The sequence below is a fragment of the Lissotriton helveticus genome, chromosome 5_1, assembly GCF_964261635.1.
Source record: "Lissotriton helveticus chromosome 5_1, aLisHel1.1, whole genome shotgun sequence".
NCBI classification, from domain to species: domain Eukaryota; kingdom Metazoa; phylum Chordata; class Amphibia; order Caudata; family Salamandridae; genus Lissotriton; species Lissotriton helveticus.
Genome location: NC_136065.1, coordinates 2,121,654,259 through 2,121,674,956, shown reverse-complemented (window position 1 = coordinate 2,121,674,956; position 20,698 = coordinate 2,121,654,259). Strand labels below are relative to the sequence as shown.

At 39.1% G+C, this 20,698-nt stretch overlaps 2 protein-coding genes across 8 annotated transcripts in view; one reads left to right on the top strand and one right to left on the bottom strand.

Moving 5' to 3' along the window:
• The window catches only part of FAM78A (family with sequence similarity 78 member A), a 984,894-nt gene that overhangs the window by 142,842 nt on the left and 821,354 nt on the right, over positions 1 to 20,698 (bottom strand). For all 5 annotated transcript variants that reach the window (XR_013595138.1, XR_013595140.1, XR_013595141.1 and 2 more), the window contains one exon: positions 8,379 to 8,482. The gene's annotated coding sequence lies outside the window, so the exon portion shown is untranslated. The remainder of the gene's footprint in view (positions 1 to 8,378; positions 8,483 to 20,698) is intronic.
• NUP214 (nucleoporin 214) overlaps positions 1 to 20,698 on the top strand; it is a 369,960-nt gene that overhangs the window by 273,388 nt on the left and 75,874 nt on the right. For 2 of the 3 annotated variants that reach the window (XM_078646198.1, XM_078646200.1), the window contains exon 32: positions 331 to 480. The exons of the other annotated variant lie outside the window; for it this stretch is intronic. In XM_078646198.1, the coding sequence (XP_078502324.1) occupies positions 331 to 480 (150 nt within the window). The remainder of the gene's footprint in view (positions 1 to 330; positions 481 to 20,698) is intronic. 3 annotated transcript variants of the gene reach the window in all.

Sequence of the window (20,698 nt, the reverse complement as noted above, 5' to 3'; positions counted from 1 at the left end):
ATCTTGATATTGTTAGATTTGAGAGTACATTCCTTGTGACTGTTAATTCAGACAGTCTGCGATTGCCCAAGCCAGTGGTCAAGAGCCCCGTTCTTCTTACCTCTTCCTAAATGTAGCGCTGCACAGCGAGTGGTCATGACTGCTTTATATCGTTAGAATGTTGTTGGGTGAAAGAGTATGATTGCTGTGTCTGTGACCTTGCAAAAACAGTTTTTCAAAAAGAAGCTGTGCCCGGAGAGTCCAATGGAAGTATGCTTACTCCTGCTTTGAAGTTGACCTGTGCAGTGTGTGGTGCAACCCTGCTCACTAGGGCCTTTTTCCCAACTCTAGATACCACCACTTTGTTCGGAAACAGTGGGGCTAAGACCTTTGGATTTGGGAGTTCATCCTTCGGTGAGCAGAAGCCCTCGGGGACCTTCAGTGCTGGTGAAGGAAGTGTAGCAAGTCAAGGATTTGGGTTCCCGAGCCCAAGCAAAACAGGTACTGCTGATACTGCTTCGTCTGTGCTGGGAGGGCTCTGTGCCTAAACAGTATACCTACTTCCCTCTATGGTGCCTCTATGGATCAAAGCTCATTATACCACTCACACTGTTCAGGCAGGGCCTGAAAAGTGTAGCCACCAAGCCAGGTCTAACCAGTGTACACCCCCACATAGCTGAGGTATGGATTACCTGTTTTATACCGTAGGCAGGTCCGTACCCACTCGCACCTTCCAAGGAGGACATAACCAGTGTACCTGCCAAGCAAGATATAACCACTGTACATACTTGCATATACTAAGTGGCATCTAAACAGTGTACCTTCCAAGCAGGCTTTAATCAGTGTATCTGAGCAGGGTATAATTTGTGAATAAACTATTTAGTAAATGAATTAAAAGTGGAGCTATAATATAGGTATATAATAATATATAAAGACAATATGTGACCAGAAAAGTGAAAGTATCAAAAATGCAATTGTTATAATTTTTATAAATTAACTTTTTTTATAATAGTTTTTTGTAATATGTAATCATTTTAACCAATAAACGAAAAAACTAAAAATATAACATCAATAATAATTTTTGATAGACTTTTTATTTCTATCTTGGCCTATGTATTGGGTATACAAATCAATGTATGATTGTTACTAATAATATTCACACATATTTATTCATTCATACATGGCCTAATGATGTAATGTAATAAAACATATCATTTATGATGATTTATTTTTATAAATATAAACTTTTAATAGAATAAAGTCCAAACAATACATTTTTAAACTCAAAACAATCAATTTTATACATATACTATTTTAGACAATCATACAGTGTGGTCATGGCTAACATGATTCGTGTCTCAACGTGCTTCGGCGGTACGCCTTCATCAGGTAGCCATGTTGGGCTAGTAAAATCTACAAAGGAAGCATAAATGTAAGAAAATGGTTCCGGTCACATATCTAGGACCCTACTAATATAATATAAGTAAGAATCACTTATTTGAAAAAAGGAAAGATTCATTTAAAAACGTCACAGAAGTTGCAGATAAATAAAGGAAGTTAGAAGAAAATAAATAAGGTGTCGAAGTACTTCTAAGTTTTAAACTAATAAAGTTTCCATAAAGACCGATCACCGTGAAATGGTGAAAAAGATGATCAAGAGAAAAGAAGGGTGGAAGTCCACTTAAATCAAGAAGCCGTGTACATACAAGATTAGACCTTAATCCAAAAGTAGAGCTGTAGGTGATATAGTGATAAAGATATAGGTGGTATAGAAGATGTTTTTTATATATATGGTCTTATAGAATTACCTTAGTAGATCTAGTATATCCTCTAGAGGTGGAGCTTGGATGGATATGGATAGCAGCACTAGTTATAGTGGAACCACCTATAAGGACAATTAACAAAGTATGGAAGACTGAAAAATATACATGCAAGCGATCTATAAATAGAACGTCCTGATCATGTGAATATTTCAAGAGGAACACTCAGAAGCTTTCCTGATAATCATAGGTTCGTAAAAGGTTTTATAACTACGCAAAGTGGTTGGGAGTAAGTTGATCGTAAAAGGGGGCTTATATAGCTCCATGAACCCAGCGATTAAAAACATAGAACGGACAAGTGAAATAATTCACTCTAAAATCGATTTAGTAAGAGACAGATAATTCATGTGTCTCCGAGCCATGTAATAGCAATACAATGATAATCGTGGTATTTAAAATGTGAACTTTAGAAGTATTAATATCTTACCTCTCTGATATCTTTTAATGAGAAGATCTTGTAGGGGGAGAACTGGTATTTTCGCCACATAATCAGTACGGCATAAAAATCAAGTTTCTTAAAATGGTACACACACAAGAGGTGGGTTCCTGTATAGGGAAATACAACAGGCAACTGGTGAATGAAACTACTAGACTTAATGTGTAGCGCAGCAGTGCACAATATATGACAATTACGCGTGCATCTGACCTGGTTTATATCTCCAAACGATGTAGATAGACTGACGTGTCTGTCGGGGACCCGAAGTATTATAGAAAACGCATGTTGCGGAATGTGGTAGAAATACAGGCAATAAATAAGCTCCTACATAAAAAAAATTAGGAAATGACTTATCGACAGAAATGCTAAGACGTAATAGTTTAAACTGAGTTTGGTGTGTTAGTCGCACGCTAACTTAGTTATTTTGTACCTTCGAATGGTATAAACAGGCCGACGGAGGATCACATCACAAAGACGCCTTAAATCACTGACGAGGTCTCCGCATCAAGGTCCCGGTATCTGCAGTTTACCCATGTACCTTCGCGTTCCCCAGTACAGGTGTTCCACAATACTGTGCCGAGATAGGCACGCCAAACGGGTGGGAGTATTCAGGTAATATTTCCGTTTTCGGAAATGGCAGTAAAAATACCGGATAGGTAGATTGTGATAAATGGGCGGGTCCGGAACTTCTTGTGAGTGTAGATCAGAAAGGGACGATATCGTAAGGTAGTTTGTAATGAAAAACGGGTCCGGAACTTCTTGTGAGTGTAGTTCAAAATAAGACGATGTCAGATCTGCCATTTTGGAATGGGGATCACAGATATATTTATAGCTTAAAAGATCGCAAGATGTAGGTTCTCTTAAGGCATGTGTAATCATCTAACATGAAGATGATTCCAAGAGAAATATATTTCACAGCTTCCTAGATTATATGTGAGAATTTTTTTTAATGAAAATATAGCAGGGTAGTAATTACCATATGCAATTAATCTGAATACTAATAAATGCATGTAATCTGAGCCGAAGTCTGACTTGTCTATATATGTATCAGAGTGTACCACTAAGTAAGCACAACAACGGATATTGTCCTAGATGTACTGTATTAAGCTGTTGACATTAATGGATTAACCCATACCTGAAGTTATCAAGTTAATATGATTTTACTGATAACCTCTAGTCAGAGATAACGGAAAATATGCTATGGATACAGGCCTTAGACTCCTCAGCTACTGTTATATCGAATCACCTGATCCCACTGGATTTCACTGTTCATCCCATGTTTGTATGTATCAAGAGTATAGATCCTGAACACCTCTCTCCCTTTACGTATGATTGTTCCCTGAGTTGATGCGTATTTTTTCCAAAAATAAGCCATTGTATTTCCTGAGCCGTATGTTGGGCTTCCATATAGTGTCCATATAGTGTCTGACCAACGGGGCAGCAATTTTGTTCCTTCGGATGGCTGACCTGTGGTCAGTTAAACAAGGAATCATAGAACGGGAAGTTTCCCCAACATATCCAAGATTGCAAGGACATAAAATTAGATATATAATATTAGTGGTCTTGCAATTCGTTAATGATTTCAATTCAATATTGATTCCATTTAGCTTGTATGTGGTAGTTTCAATGGCAAATTGGCATTCAACAGAGGACATGCATTTATAATTGCCAATAGGAAAAGCTTTGCCTAGTAAAGATGTCTGTAAGAGATTTCTTTTTGAGGTTTTCATTCTTGAATGCACAATCAGGTATTTAAGATTATTTTTTTTCTATGTGCAAAAAGGGGCTTGGCTATTGACTTTTAGCGTTCTTTAGTAGCATTGAGAATATGCCAATTGTTGTTTATAATGTAACACTAGTCTGGGATTAGATGTTTTAGGATGTTGCATCAGTAAATGTTGTCTATCGTAAAAACGAGCACGTTTATACGAATCCCGCTCTAGGCGTCTGGGGTATCCTCGAGCCACAAACTTGGCTTTCATCTCGATGGCTCTGGAGTCAAAATCCTTTAGATGGGTACAGTTCCTGCGAAGGCGCAGGAACTGTCCAAAGGGAATACTGATCTTTTGGGACTGGGTATGATAATTGAAAATGCAACAACGTGTTGCGAGCCGTGGGCTTTGTGTATAGATCCACTTCCAAATGATCTCCATTATTCTGAATAACTATGTCTAGGAACTCCACTTTGCTATTACTGGAGTTTGCTGTGAAAATGATATTACTGTCACACAAATTTAACCAGGACACAAATTCTGATATCTCTTCTTGATTACCTGTTCAAATGAAAAATACATAGTCTATATATCTAGACCACATATTAACCGATTCACTAAAGGGAGCGATTTCATTGTCAATGTATTTGGATTCAAAGAGGGCCATGTAAATGTTGGCCACTGTGGGGGCACGAGTTGCCCCCATACTTACTCCCTTGGTTTGTTTATAAAGGGCACATTAAACTCAAAAGTATTTTCTTGGCTAATTACTGTGAGACAGTCTATTATAAATTCTCGGGGACAGTCAATGTCAGAAGTATCCATGAACCATTCAACAGCATCTATAGCACCCTGTTGTGGTATGTTGCTATATAGAGCCTCAGTGTCCATGGTAATCATAGTTTGAGTTAAGGCATTGAAGTGAAGATTTTCCACTTTGTTTATGATGTCCCGGGTGTCCTGAATGTAGGATGGTATCTTAGGAACATGAGGTCTCAATAGGGTGTCTACGTACTTAGATAGTGGCTCCGTTACTGAACCAATCGTGGTAACGATTGGTCTATAGGGAGGATCCGTACTGTGTTTGTGAATTTTGGGGATGCCATAAATAGCAGCCTTCTTTGGTTTGTCAGTATTAAGGTATTCCCATTCCTGATCACAAATATGATTGTCTCAGGGCTTGTGTAGCAATGGTGAGTACCAGCTTTTGCACTCTTTTTGTGGGGTTGCTTTTGATGGGAATATAATGCTATCTATTATTGAGCATGCCACCGCCCTTGTCTCAACTTTTTACAGTTAAGTTCTTATTAAGGATAAGTTCCTTAAGTGCTGTATTTTCTTGTATAGTTATATTAAAATCTGGTGCTGGGATATATTTCATTGCTGTGGTTAGTTTTTTTAAAACGGCATGTTCGAAGATTGCTATCTCCGGAGCTATTTGTTCCAAAGATGATAGAAAGGTGGACATAGGTGTTAGACCTGACGTATTTTGACTGATGGACGTAGTATTGTCTTGTCCTTCAAAGAAAGAATGTAACCTGATCTTACTGAAGAAGATCATCAGATATTGTAGAGTCTCAAATGTATTTGTTTTCGTGTGAGGGACAGAAGACAATCCTTTAGTCAGAAGGGATTCGGTAGAAAAATCCAATGTTTGGATACTCAGGTTGAAAATAGGGATATCATTCAGTCTCAACAAAACTGGCCGTGTCTCGTCACCAAGTATTGGTTCTCGTTCTGATTTGAGTATTGATTCTGTGCTTGCTGATAATGACTTTGAGGTGGAGGGTATTGCTGGTTCTGAGGTGGTGGATACTGCTGATTCTGTATTATTCTCAGCTAAATAAGGGTAGACTTTCTCCTGGCTAGAAAACCTAATGTCTTTTTTAAGTTTGTCTGTCTTTCTTTTTAATAGATAATCGTATAATGTCATATCTTTTTCTACCTCTTCAAGCAATTTAGTAGTTACTTCCTGAGCCTGACTATTTTTAATCTTTGCTTCAAGTGTTTGCACTTCCTTTAAAAGTGTCTCTACTATTTCTTTGGCCATCTCGATAATGAGGATCATTAGATCACAAGAGCATCTGTTGGCTATGAGAGCCCAACACTTTTAAAAACATCTTCTATACCACCTATATCTTTATCACTATATCACCTACAGCTCTACTTTTGGATTAAGGTCTTATCTTGTGTATATACACTGCTTCTTGATTGAAGTGGTCTTCCACCCTTCTTTTCTCTTTATCATCTTTTTCACCATTTCAGGGTGATCGGTTTTTATTGGAACTTTATTAGTTTAAAACTTATAAGTAGTTTGTTCGACACCTTATTTATTTTCCTCTAACTTCCTTTATTTATCTGCAACTTCTGTGACATTTTTTAATTAATCTTTCCTTCTTTCAAATAAGTGTTTCTTACTTATATTATATTAGCAGGACCCTCGCTATGTGGCCAAAACCATTTTCTTTAATTTATGCTTTCTTTGTAGATTTTACTAGACCAACATGGCTACCTGATGAAGGCGTACCGCCGAAATGCGCTGAGACACAAATTATGTTAGCCATGACCACACTGTCTGATTGTCTAAAATAATATATGTATAAAATGTATTGTTTTGAGTTTAAAAATGTATTGTTTGGACTTTATTCTATTATAAAAGTTTATATTTGTAAAACATAACATCGTAAATGACATGTTTTATTACATTACATCATTAGGCCACTTATGAATGGATAAGTATGTGTGAATATTATTAGTAACAATCATACATTCATTTGTATACCCAATACAAAGGCCAAGATAGAAATAACAAGACTATCAAAAAATATTATTGATGTTATATATATTTTTTTCGTTTATTGTTTAAAATGATTAAATATTCAAAGAAATTATTGTTAGAAACAGTTAATTTATCAAAAATAATAAAGATTGTATTTTTGATACTTTCTCTTTTCTGGTCACATATTTTCTTTATATATTTTAGGTCCACTTTTAATTCATTTCATAATAGTTTATTCAATAGTACTTCGACCCTGATTTAGGAAATTTATTCAGGGGTACCCCTATTTCCACACATAGTCTAAGCAGGATATAACCAGCGTAGCTGCTCACACCTGTTGAGCAGACTCTACGAGTGTACTCGCCTAATCTAGGCAGGGTTTAATCATTGTATACCATCATCAGGGTATAATCCATGTGCCCACTCACACCCATCAAGCAGCGTCTAACCAATGCATCTGTCATGTTAGGTCGAAGTTAATATACTAAGCAGGGTAAAGCCTGAGCACCTATGCTCTCAGTATAGATGGAGGTTAATCATTGTACATCATAAGCAGGGTTGAGTCTGTGTGCCACTCCTAACCAGCAATGCACATCTAACCTTTGGATTTGCACGCAGGGATTAACCAGTGCACACACTTCCTCAATCCAGGTATGTTTTAACATTTGAAAACCGTAAGCATAAACTAATCGGTGCCTGTTCTGCCTCAACATATACCACAATCAGGGTCGAGGCAATTCCTGCACTCACTCTGTCTAGACAGGGCTACATTTTATGCCACAACCAAGCAGCATCTAACCAGTGCACTTGCTAAGCTTTTGTTCTGCATTTTTCCCACCTAGCAGTAGCTAATCTGTGTAGTTGCCAAGCAGGGTGAAACAAGTGCACTAACGGATTGTAGGCAGGGTTTCATTGTATGCCAAGAGTACGACGGACTAGTGACCCTGCTAGTTAAACCCAAGCAGGGTCTAACTAGTGCACTAACTAAAGGTAGGCAGGGGTTAATTGTATGCCACGAATATGATCTGACTAGTGTGCATGCTAAGAACTCTCTTAGCATGGGTCTAAGAATGGTCAAATTAATGCTCTCACTCTTAATCACGTGGCAAGCAGTGCTCAGTTACCAGCTAAACAAAGCACAATGTATGCACACTTACCTACCAAACAAGATGCAAGGTCCACACACACACACAAGCCAACCAGGAGTTGTTCTTGTCCCCTACTTACTGGCTGAGTAAAGGAAGAACAGTGTGTCTCTGAAATCATCTTCTGCGCAAGAGGAATATTCTTCTCGATACAACCAGTGTGACTTGGCACCATACGGACAAATGTTTCTTTTAATGATGCTTACTATACCTCTCTCGGAAAGATGGAAGACTGGAGGCCCTGCTGGGATTCTAACTTGTGACCAGTAGGTCACAGTAGATATCTAAGGTGTCACTCTACCATCATGCGGTGTGAGTTGGACCTCCTTTCATGCAGTCCCAGCCGCCTACCAAGTCAATATCAGGCCTTTAGAGCACGGAGAAAGATTCTGTGTTAGTGCATAGACTCAGACCAATCTGTCCACTGGAGCCAAACTTAAGTAGCCTTCCGTTCTATCAGTAGATCCGTTCAGAGGTAGCCATGTAGTAACAGTTATGCAAACTTACTGCAGATACTGATGATTATAGGAATTGGTCCAGGACACAGCCTTCCCTCATTCTTCTTCTATCATTTGGCTGCTAGGGCAGGAATCAAGGTGGAACTTTCAGAGCTGGAATAAACAATGACAATCAGTCTCTTTCATGATACTGTCACAGCATGTGAGAAAGGAGTCTCAAGTAATGTGCAAAAGGCATACTGTCTCTGAGGCGTGAACACAGGAAAGAGACACTTCAGCCTGAGGCAAAATGCTTCAGATTATTACTTTTGTATGTCCCTGAGGGCTCAACCAAAAAGAAATGTTTCCTACAGCTAGTGGAAACCCTTGTAAGCATTAGCACGTAGTGGTAACCAAGATCCTAGCGTCGGATCTGGCCTGGACTCTCACTGGTGGCAGCAAAAAGTCAAAACCTTTGCCCCCTATTTGTGGTTAAAGCATCTACATGTAGAGTATAAAAAATATTTGGGGAAATGCTTCCCTTCATAACAAAACGTGTATTTGTAAAGCGCACGTTCACCCATAGGTCTCTTGGCGCTGAATAACAGATGCTTATTGTTACCCAACTCAATGGTACTCATTATATCGACCTCAGATGGATGAAAGGCTTAGTGAACCCGCCGGGATTTGAACCTGTTAAAGGCAGGGGAAACCCAATCAACCCTTGTAGGCTTGGGCACTGAATATTTAAAGTCACAGTATGCTACAAGGGACTTGTTTTTGAAACAGAGAATCTTAGTTATGAGTCGTACATGTGTAACAGACTCCAGTGTATCAACAGAATATCACACTTTATCCTTGACTAGAACGAATCTAAGGAAGGAGAAAGAACACACGGAGAGAGTAAGTTATGTTTCTGAAAAACTTTTTTGTATTTAGTGATGAGACAATAAATTTACATCTTGGGAGACGGATACACAGAGATGAATTCAAGCAACAACTGAGAACAGAGGTATAGGTAACAGTAACCCTTCAGTTCACAGCTAACACATCAACTCCTGGTAAGTATAACGAACAACCAAAAATAATTAATAAACAATGGTCGTATATTGGTGACAGTGCAACGCTTATGGAGATGATGGAGGTGTCGACGTTTCGGTCTAATATGCAGTCGTCATGAAGACCATCATCAGGACAAAACATTTCATTGCAGAAAGGAACTCCCTAAATTAAAATAAATCAAAATTACTAATAATACATGTTAATAGTCACTACACTCATACATAATCCAATATTTAAACAATTGTTTGTAAAAACTCCATGTGTCAGGCCTAGACCTGATGTCTATTTAAAACCAAGCGTATTACCCCTTCCTGGTGAAGCTTGGAAGTAGAATTCATTAGAAAGTTGATCAACAATTAAATCAATAGTTATTCATTGAGTCTAAATTCTTGCATCTGGCTTAATGGCAAGAGACAAAAAAATGCATCTTAATATCTTGCAAACAGTGTAGCCATGTAATAAAATATTTACAAATGTACAGAAATGAACTCAAGAGTGACCATACTTTTAGTCCTGTTGAGTGTGGATATAATAATCAATCATTACAAAAAAACAAAAAACCATCAAATAGTATGTTTGTCACCTGAAATTTCAAAAGGAATATTTTCAAAATTAGGTGGACGACAAGAGATGTGGAGCAAGGTCACCAGTTGATTGAATCAAATCTACAAGGGATAGATAATTCCATGAGTGTAATATTATATATAGTTGGAGGGAAAGCCCAATGGGGCGAATGTAATTGATGCCATACCTTTAATCTGGTATATGGAGAAACACTTCCGGTCTACGATTAACAGACAGCTAGCAATTGAGCGTACAGCGTAACTCTGTGTTTCTAAAAAAGGATGGGAACATCAAGTTTTAGAATCCTTGTTTTACTAGAGTATGTTTTGCGGCATACCCTCACTAGCAGTATAATGTGTAAACAGGAGTTATGGTCTAACTGTGGAAAACGGAAACGGCATATAAAAATATAATTTTAAAAATTGGTACTCAGCCGCCGATTGCTCTGCTGAAGCAGATAAACAAGTATAATCACCCGATGGATAAAACTTTATATGAATCTGGGGTATGTCAATAAGCCGGTTTACTGTTAATACTTGCAAACAAAATGAAGACCCGTTTATATTCAAAACACGGGTCACTGGTCTTGGCCACTAAATGGAAGATATACCCATCATCTAAACTGATTGTGCCGGGAAATTTAAACAGTTTAGACATAGTCGGAGTTAATGAAAACAGACCAACTGTGTCTGCATGTAACTTGAATTCTCTTTTGTCAACGGAGACAATATCTGTTGCATTGCAGCTTGGTGACAAATGTTTCAACTAGAATTGTTAACTTGGTGACAAATGTTTTAACTAGTATTGTTAACTGTATCGTGGCGAGAAATGAACCAGTTTAGAAAGAGACCAACTGTATCTAAATGTGACTCGGAATCACTTAAGTCACCGGAACCAGTATACCTTGCATTACTGTTATGAGAAAACTGTTAAACTAGCATAATTAACTTACTTGAATAGTCGGGAAAATAGCGTGATCGGTCGGCGTGCCGGGTCGTCAGTGATCAGGACTGACCCCGGTTGTGATTTTTAAAGCTGACGAACCGGAAGTGAAACGAGTGGTATGAAATCGAAAAGGGACTCAATAAGTCTCACTTTTAAATGCTTCAAGCCACCGTCACCATATTGGAAGAGGGTATCGCTACCGATCACCGGCTTATTGACATACCCCAGATTCATATAAAGTTTTATCCATCGGGTGATTTTACTTGTTTATCTGCTTCAGCAGAGCAATCGGCGGCTGAGTACCAATTTTTAAAATTATATTTTTATATGCCGTTTCCGTTTTCCACAGTTAGACCATAACTCCCGTTTACACATTATACTGCTAGTGAGGGTATGCCGCAAAACATACTCTAGTTAAACAAGGATTCTAAAACTTGATGTTCCCATCCTTTTTTAGAAACACAGAGTTACGCTGTACGCTCAATTGCTAGCTGTCTGTTAATCGTGGACCGGAAGTGTTTCTCCATATACCAGATTAAAGGTATGGCATCAATTACATTCGCCCCATTGGGCTTTCCCTCCAACTATATATAATATTACACTCATGGAATTATCTATCCCTTGTAGATTTGATTCAATCAACTGGTGACCTTGCTCCACATCTCTTGTCGTCCACCTAATTTTGAAAATATTCCTTTTGAAATTTCAGGTGACAAACATACTATTTGATGTTTTTTTGTTTTTTTGTAATGATTGATTATTATATCCACACTCAATAGGACTAAAAGTATGGTCACTCTTGAGTTCATTTCTGTACATTTGTAAATATTTTATTACATGGCTACAATGTTTGCAAGATATTAAGATGCATTTTTTTGTCTCTTGCCATTAAGTCAGATGCAAGAATTTAGACTCAATGAATAACTATTGATTTAATTGTTGATCAACTGTCTAATGAATTCTACTTCCAAGCTTTACCAGGAAGGGGTAATACGCTTGGTTCTAAATAGACATCAGGTCTAGGCCTGACACATGGAGTTTTTACAAACAATTGTTTAAATATTGGATTATGTATGAGTGTAGTGACTATTAACATGTATTATTAGTAATTTTGATTTATTTTAATTTAGGGAGTTCCTTTCTGCAATGAAATGTTTTGTCCTGATGATGGTCTTCATGACGACTGCATATTAGACCGAAACGTCGACACCTCCATCATCTCCATAAGCGTTGCACTGTCACCAATATACGACCATTGTTTAATAATTATTTTTGGTTGTTCGTTATACTTACCAGGAGTTGATGTGTTAGCTGTGAACTGAAGGGTTACTGTTACCTATACCTCTGTTCTCAGTTGTTGCTTGAATTCATCTCTGTGTATCCGTCTCCCAAGATGTAAATTTATTGTCTCATCACTAAATACAAAAAAGTTTTTCAGAAATATAACTTACTCTCTCCGTGTGTTCTTTCTCCTTCTTTAGATTGATTCGAGTCAATGATAAAGTGTGACATTCTGTTGATACACTGGAGTCTGTTACACATGTACGACTCATAACTAAGATTCTCTGTTTCAAAAACAAGTCCCTTGTAGCATACTGGGATTTGAACCTGTGACTATGAGGTCGAACACAGGACCCTGCAGTGGATGCATTAGTCCACTGAGCCACCAGACCCAGCTAGGCATTTGCTTAATCAACTGCAGTGTTTATTTCATGTCACCTTGCAGACATTGTTGGTTAGAGCTTGTACAGGGTGATCCCATTAGGAAGCAACCATGGCCCTGTACCTTCTGCAACCAGGTAGCACAGGATAAAGTCACTGGCCTGCCATTTGATGTTGATGTTTTGCTTCTTCTGGGGATGAGGTCCTGAAGCAGTGCTAGCAGAACACCTTGACTATCCTCCCTCCTTCATCTTTCACAAACCTCATCAGGCTTTGAGACAAGGGGTTCCTCTTCACCTCCATAGATCAAGAATACCGCAGGGATTTTTCCACATCTCAAGCCGGTGGGTCAGTCAATAGAGGTCTTCTGTAGCATCATGATGCCCACACTAGAAATCCTGTAGAAGAGACTTCACTTAAGGTTCCAGCCCAGCTGAAATATTTTTAACTGACTCCTCAGTTCTAGTGTTCAGTGATGACCCTTCTCCTGTGGGTGTAAGTAAAGCACAATTCTTGCATGTCTAGATATACAGCTATCAGGATCGTCTGCCCTTTTAGAAAAACAAGCTACCCTTTCCCTCTCTATGTCCTTATTCTCTCTCCTACAATCGTTTAGTATCAGTGAATCTCCTATAAGAGGCCCAGACACTACTGCTCTTGGAGACCCCAAATGTGTGCCCGTGGGTAGATCGAACAGTGTTTCGATTTTTCTACATTGCACCCAAAGCAAACATGGTCTGCATCTCATCTTGGACATTGACCTGTTAAATGTATTGCTAAAGTAATTCAGGCCTGCAGCTGCGCATTTGTACCTTCGATTTGAGGGAGGCAGGGTTGTGTTCTTCACAGGGGTTTTGTGTCTTAGGGGGATAAGGGTGTTCACAGCCTTCGTAATGATTCCAGATATATTCATCTACTGTGATCTGAATGAGAAACTGGTGAAGGCTGCAACCCGCAGAACTCTCCTCATTGTCTCCATCTTATAAGTTGCCTCCTATACAGTGTAGGTCTTTCAGTGACTACGAGAATATATTCCTGGTCCTTTCTCAGTGACTGACCACTATTGCACACTGTTTAACACCGGATTCGGGAAGGCCTTCTACCCTTCAGTGTCCAGGCTATGCCGTAATCCTCTGTGGTTTCAGAGGTATTGGTGTTAGCGTCTCTTGCATTCAGATAATTGTTTATGCCAGGCTGTTAGTGCTGGTTCTGTTCTCTAACCCGGTTAACAACAACAGATATGATGGTAAAGTGAAGCAAATCTTATTGCCTTGTTTCTGCTTCTGGACTCTTAACTCCTCTGGCTTGTCAGAGTATACTTGGATGGAGGGGGTGGGTGACACTGTGCGCCTTCCACAAATAAACGACCTGTGCTCACAAGTTGATAGGAAACTTCCTATCCGCATCATAATTGGAAGCTTTTTTCCATTCTTGATTATACAGATAGCCACTTACTTTGTCTGCAAGTAAGCAAAAACGTGCTACTGTCATCTTGTTCCTCTTGTACAGAGGGCCTGTACCCCTTTTTTTCCTCTTCTCATTCTAACCTCACATAATTTTGTTGGGGTGGGGAATGCAACAACCTCTCTCCATCTATCCTCCTATATTCGAATGTGTTCCTCCTCCTTCTCCCCATCTGTTTTTTTCTTTACCCCTGTGTTCTATTATTTCTGTTAACCTAATACCTTTACTTTTGCCTGTGCCCTCTTCTCCCAACTATCATAGTCCCTCCAACCTTGTATGTCCGCCCTTCACAAAACAGTACTTGTGCCTGTTTTTAACATAGTACCTCTACCCATACCTGTTGTCTATTTATGCATCCTATCTATACCTAAATAATTCGAACTAGTATGTAATTCTTGATTGCTTGATTATCAAAAATCTTTGCTATTAAAATCATGTATAAAAACAATTCCCTGATTCAACGATTAATATACAATTGTACACACATAAAAAAAAGAATGTTCTGGGGTTACATGCTGCACTAGAACCACAATTTCACATCTTTTATCACAGTTATTAAATAATCATAAAACAAATAACATAAGATAGTTGAGTTCCCTCGGATATATGCAATATAAAATATAGGCATTCTATAACCTTGTGCAAATAAGCTATAAAGTGCCAATGTGCAAGAGTTGAAAACATTATGGACCCTTGTGCAAATAAAAAATAAAGAACATTTGCTTCCATATACTCTTTAGGTCCTGATTACAAAAATTGCCTAAAACAGGATCCTTGGATCAAACTGCAAAGACATTCAAAGTGCCAGTAACCTAAAAACATTTTGATACATTTTCTGAATCATCTAAATATCCCTTAAACCAGATTATACACTGCAGATACCAACAATTTTTCCACAATTGTTAAAAAATTTATCATCTGACATAACAATGGAATTGATTCACCCGATAAGCATAAAATAAGGGCCTGGTGGGCTGATCTAAGCCTAGCTTTAAGAAATAGAGGTTTCAATCATGCACAGCGTATTTTAAGCAGTTTAGGACACAGACACAATATGTAAAAAGGTTTCACACTGCCTCCTGCATTCTAAAGTTGGCCATTGTTGTATGCAGATCGTCGTGCCCTCTTTAGTTGAGTATATGCCAAGACTTAATTTAAAAAATGTTTCCTTCATAACGCGCTGAAAAATAGGCATTCAGATATGGCAATTTTTGCACGGACTGATAAGAATTTATCACAGACCAGTGCTTTTGGGCATTGTCATTCCTGGAAGCCCTGACTGTAGATCAAGACTCTGAGGGCATGATAAAATATGGTAACGCCAAGTGTATGTGTAAGTAGAATGAATTATTTCACACCAGCAGTAATTTGCTAAAGAGTGAGGGTCCAATAAGAATAGAGAATACATACATTTTAATAATGACCCTTGCACCACCATGGATTGTCTTTGGAGACCAAACTCCAGTCTTATTCTGGCTTTGCCAGTTGACCTAGGAATTCCAAAGACTGACCTGGAGGCCTTAATTACGAATAATTCCATTATTTTAGCGTCTTGCCCCCTGGTAATAGGCGAGCCATATGCAATTATTGGTTGTAGCTTCGCACCCATAACTTTAAGAAGATCTTTGTACGATTGGCACCTCAATGATTTACATAAACATTTAAAGGCGTGAATTAAAGTCAAAGCTTTTGCCCTCAAAAGTTTTAAATGGTTTTTGAACAAAACTCTATTATCAAATAAAAGGGTTTTTTTACAATTCCAGGCCATTAACTAAAACATAATCATCAAATGCATCGATCAGTCTTTGTAGGCCATTTGGAATTTGACTCAAAAGAATGATGTCATCAGCACATTGCACATTGCTAAGCTGCACCTCAGCAATTTAAGGAGGATGGGCGTTGACAGCCTCAAGGTGCTGTAATAGGTCAGACATAAACAGATTAAAAAGGCAAGGTGCAGGTACACTGCCTTGTTTAAGACCATTATAAGTTTTGAATTTTTGAGATAGTGTAAGACCATCCCCTAACTTGACCTGGACCCAAGCATTGGTATACAGAAGTATTATGGCATCTAACAACTGTCGGGGAATACCCCACTCTGCAAGTTTTTTCCATAATAATACATGAGGCACTGATTCAAAGGCAGCTTTTAAATCTGTAAAATAAATATATAGGTTTTGCGTTTTTAAAATATCCCATTCAGCTAGTAAAGTTAGGGCATCAAATTAGTAATAGTAGATTGTCCCTTGTGAAATCCTGTCTGGTTAATCAGGGTTATTTCCTGCAGCGCTGCCCAATTTTCCAAGTCTATCAATAAGCCGATAATTAGCAGGATTATCAACAGGGCCGCTTTTAAAAATTGGTTGTACAATGCTACCTTGCCAGGACACAGGAACGATATTCAATGCCAGCGCCTCATTAAATACTGGAGCCAATACTTCGGCCCACATATCAGCATTGGCCCATTGGGGCCAGGAGCCACATTTTATCTAAGACTACGTAAAAGATTGGCTATTTTAATATTGCTTATACAATCCAAGTCATTCCCGGGATTAAAGCTGCTAATTTCTTCTGTATTAGACTTGCTGTTTTTCGCACAGTGATGGCTCAAGTCTCGCCTATTTGTATCTGACTCACACACACCAAACAAGTTGGTAATATACCTAACCCAATCATCCTCCATAATATTGATACAGAAGGCCCTATTGCCGCTCCTTTCGAGTTAGTTAATAATATCCCTAAAGGTTTTTACATCTTTTGATTTAGAGGCATGTATTAGTCTATGCCATAACCCTGTTTGATAACGTGATTTCGCCAACAACACCTGATGTCTATACGACCTTCTTAGGGACCTCAGTTTATCCTTAAGAGAACAGTAAGATTGCAGATCTCTGAGAGAAAACGTCCTTTGTGGCTGTATTAAGTAACTGTTTAAGTTTAAGTAACTTAGTTGAATACAATTGATATGGGGTGGTTAATGATGGATTCACTTTTGCACAATTTCGTACTGTACATTTTTCAACCAAAGATGAAGTAGTATAGTTCCATTTATCCATCATTGATCCTACCCTCACCCGGCCCTGATCACTATCATGTATTAAAACCTTTGCAAACTTCATAATTTCATTCTGTTTTCCTGAGTGCCATACCAGCCCTTTCAAATTATACAAAGAATTAACTATGTTTTGAAGCTCATTAGATTTAGGATTACAACTGATTGGTAGTTGTAGCTTTAATATCTGAAGGTTATGATCACTTTCAAGTCGAGGGGTCACCTTATAATCAACAATTAGTGGCCGTTTGTCTGAGACAAAGGTATGATCTATTATTGAACCATGTTTGGACTGTTTAAAGGATGTAACTGCTCTAGATTTGCACAAGGATTTTTCATTTAACAAAGTTAGCCCAAGCTGTTGCATACTGTTGCGACACATGTTGGCAATACCATTACTCGTCTTACCTGAGGATTTAAATGCGACCAGGTGTATATGGAAATCACCGTAAATAATCAAACCAGCATTATGATAACAAAGTGCAAACGTTCTTATGATCTCCCACAGGACAAACAATTGGGACAATTTATTTTTCCTTGTACTTGGATAAACATTCAATATCATCTTATAACAGTTATACTGTATTAAAACTCATTGTACCCATGCCAAATGTAAATCAATTGCGTCAACTGTTCGTCTTAATTCAGACGAAAAATAGAATGAGAGGCCGCCCTTTGCTCAACCTTTTTTTTAGTGCACGTGGCAGGAAGATTAAATTAATGAAAACCAAGTAATGCAATGACATCCTCACTCCAAGTTTATTAAAAGATTAAAATTTCAAAGCCATTTACAAATGAGTGTATTAAGGTCGGCTAGCAAATGGTCTAACCCATTTACATTCCAGGAACATATTCTCAATTGTATGTCATTTTGACATGTTCAGTCCTCAACTCCTAGAGACACATTTGCGAGTGTTGCTGTGGTAGCCATGTCCAATCTTCTAATGGTATTTTATTTTTGGTTAACAATTCACATGTACGCACTCCTTTTAACCCGTTCCGTAGGCTCGTCGGCCAACGGCCGTCGCGAGCACTACCTGGCTAGTGCAGCGTACGTCCGTTGCCCGACGCGGCCCCGCCCACTCATTAAAACTCCCGCACCGCCGCGGAATTCGTGCCGCGGTTAAGGAGTTCATGTATTGGTAAGTAACAGACCTGTGTTGTGAACTGATTTATTCAATGAGCCAGTCGCACCTCTGAGTAATGAAATTGACTTTTTTTGCGATCAACCTTTTTTGTTGTTCTTGGGGCTAGTACTTCTAACTAAACCCTCATGCCTAGACCTTATTGACCATACCTTATCAATTCTACTCGTAACTAGAATGCTTTTCACGTCAATGGAACCAGGCTCAAGGTCAATTATCAGACCTATTCCTAGCACTAAAACCTTTCCAAAAGCAAGTATCAAACAAAGCAGTGTTAGTCCGCACAGACAACATGACAGCCATGTTTTACATACAGAAGCAGGCAGGCACACACTCCCTACAGCTTTCTCAACTAGCACAGGACATATGGCGGTGGGTTATACCTCAAAACATAAGCCTTCTAGCCCAGCATGTTCCAGGAGTACAAAATATCATAGCGGATCTGTTAAGTCGTCAAACACAACAAACCCACGAGTGGGAACTTCATATGCAAGTTCTTCAGCCATTTTTTCAGATGTGGGGACAACCTCACATAGACCTATTTGCCACCCACGAAAATGCCAAATGCCCAAACTTTGCCGCCAGATAGCTACACCCACTGTCCAAAGGCAATGCGATATGGATGAACTGCTCAAACAGATTGGCGTACGCTTTTCCACCTCTACCACTCATGCCACTAGTTGTACGCAAACTACAGCAGCATTCTCTCACCCTCATCCTAGTTGCTCCAACGTGGGCCAGAAAGCCGTGGTACACCACACTGCTACAACTGTCTGTAGTACCGCACCAAAAATTGCACCTGTCACCACACCTCTTAACACAGAACCGTGGAGAGATCAGATACCCGGACCCAGCTCAGCTCAACCTTGCAATCTGGCTCCTGAAATCCTAAAATTTGGATATCTGAACCTTCCGCCAGACTGCATGAATGTCATAAACGAAGCTAGACGTCCAACCACTAGGGCATGTTATGCAGCCAAGTGGAAACGATTTGTAGTATATTGTCACACCAACAATATTGATCCTCTAGATGTGTCTATTCAACACATCATAGGATACTTTCTGCATCTCCAAAGATGTAACTTAGCCTATACCTCAATAGCAGCATATCTGCAAAACAGACAACATCTATCTCTTTTCAGAGTGCCTGCCATTAAAGCCTTTATGGAAGCCCTAAAAGAATAATTCCCCCCAGAGTACCACCTTCACCTGTGTGGAATTTAAATGTTGTTCTCACACGGTTAATGGGACCTCCCTTCGAATCCTTACACAAATGTGAACTACAATTTTTAACATGGAAGTGTGCGTTCCTAGTGGCATTGCGTTCCTAGTAGCTATTACTTCTCTGCGGAGAGTTAGTGAATTACAAGCACTAACCATTCAAGAACCCTTCTTGCAAATGCATCACAAAAAGGTAGTTCTGCGTACTAATCCAAAATTCTTGCCCAAAGTCATTTCTCTATTCCATCTCAATCAATCTGTGGAACTGCCCGTTGTCTTCTCGCAGCCACAGACAGTATCAGAAAGAGCTCTTCATTACCTAGACGTCAAAAGAGCATTGCTATACTACATAGAGAGGACACAACCCTTTCGTAAGACAAAACAACTTTTTGTGTCTTTCTCACCACCACATAAAGGTAATCCCGTTTCAAAATCTAGGATAGCTAGATGGATTGTCAGATGCATACAGATTTGTTACCACAAAGCTAAACGTACGTTATCTGTTCCCCCTAAAGCCCACTCTACAAGAAAATAGGGGCTTCAATGGCATTTTTAGGGAACATTCCCCTAGATGACATCTGCAAAGCAGCTACATGGGCTACACCGCACACATTCACAAAACACTATTGTGTAGATGTGCAAACCAAACAACAAACTACTGTGGGCCAGGCTGTTCTCAAAACATTATTCCAAACTACTGCAACAGATAGGGGTGGTCGCTGCTAAGAGTGGGTACTGCTATACAATCTATGCACAGTGTGCAATCTGCAGCTCATATGCCTCTAACGGAAAATGCTACTTACCAGTATGCATTTGTTCTTGGCATGTAGAGCTGCAGAGTTGCACACACCCACCCTCCTTCCAGGCTACCCTTGTCTGTTCCAGTATTATCTTAATTAGATACAAACTATATGGGCATCTTTCCTTTTCTCGCAAAGCTCCATCATTTCCCTAATGGCGAAAAACAATCTGGGGATGGAGCCGATGCCCATGCGCAATGTGGTCCAAAGGAGGTGTCACCTATCTCGTGACTTCCAAAGAACTTTTCAGGACAACAACAAACTGCAAACATCCGGGCCCAACACTAGGTGGCGATCTATGCACAGTGCGCAACTACATGCCAAGAACAGATGCATACTGGTAAGTAGCATTTTCCCTCTCTTTTCCAGCTTCAGGAAGTATGACGTAATATTGATATTCCCAGAGCTTTGATATTTCACCATGGAAAAAAGTCACTGAAACAACTATTTCCTTGTGTAAAAAATCATAGGGAGT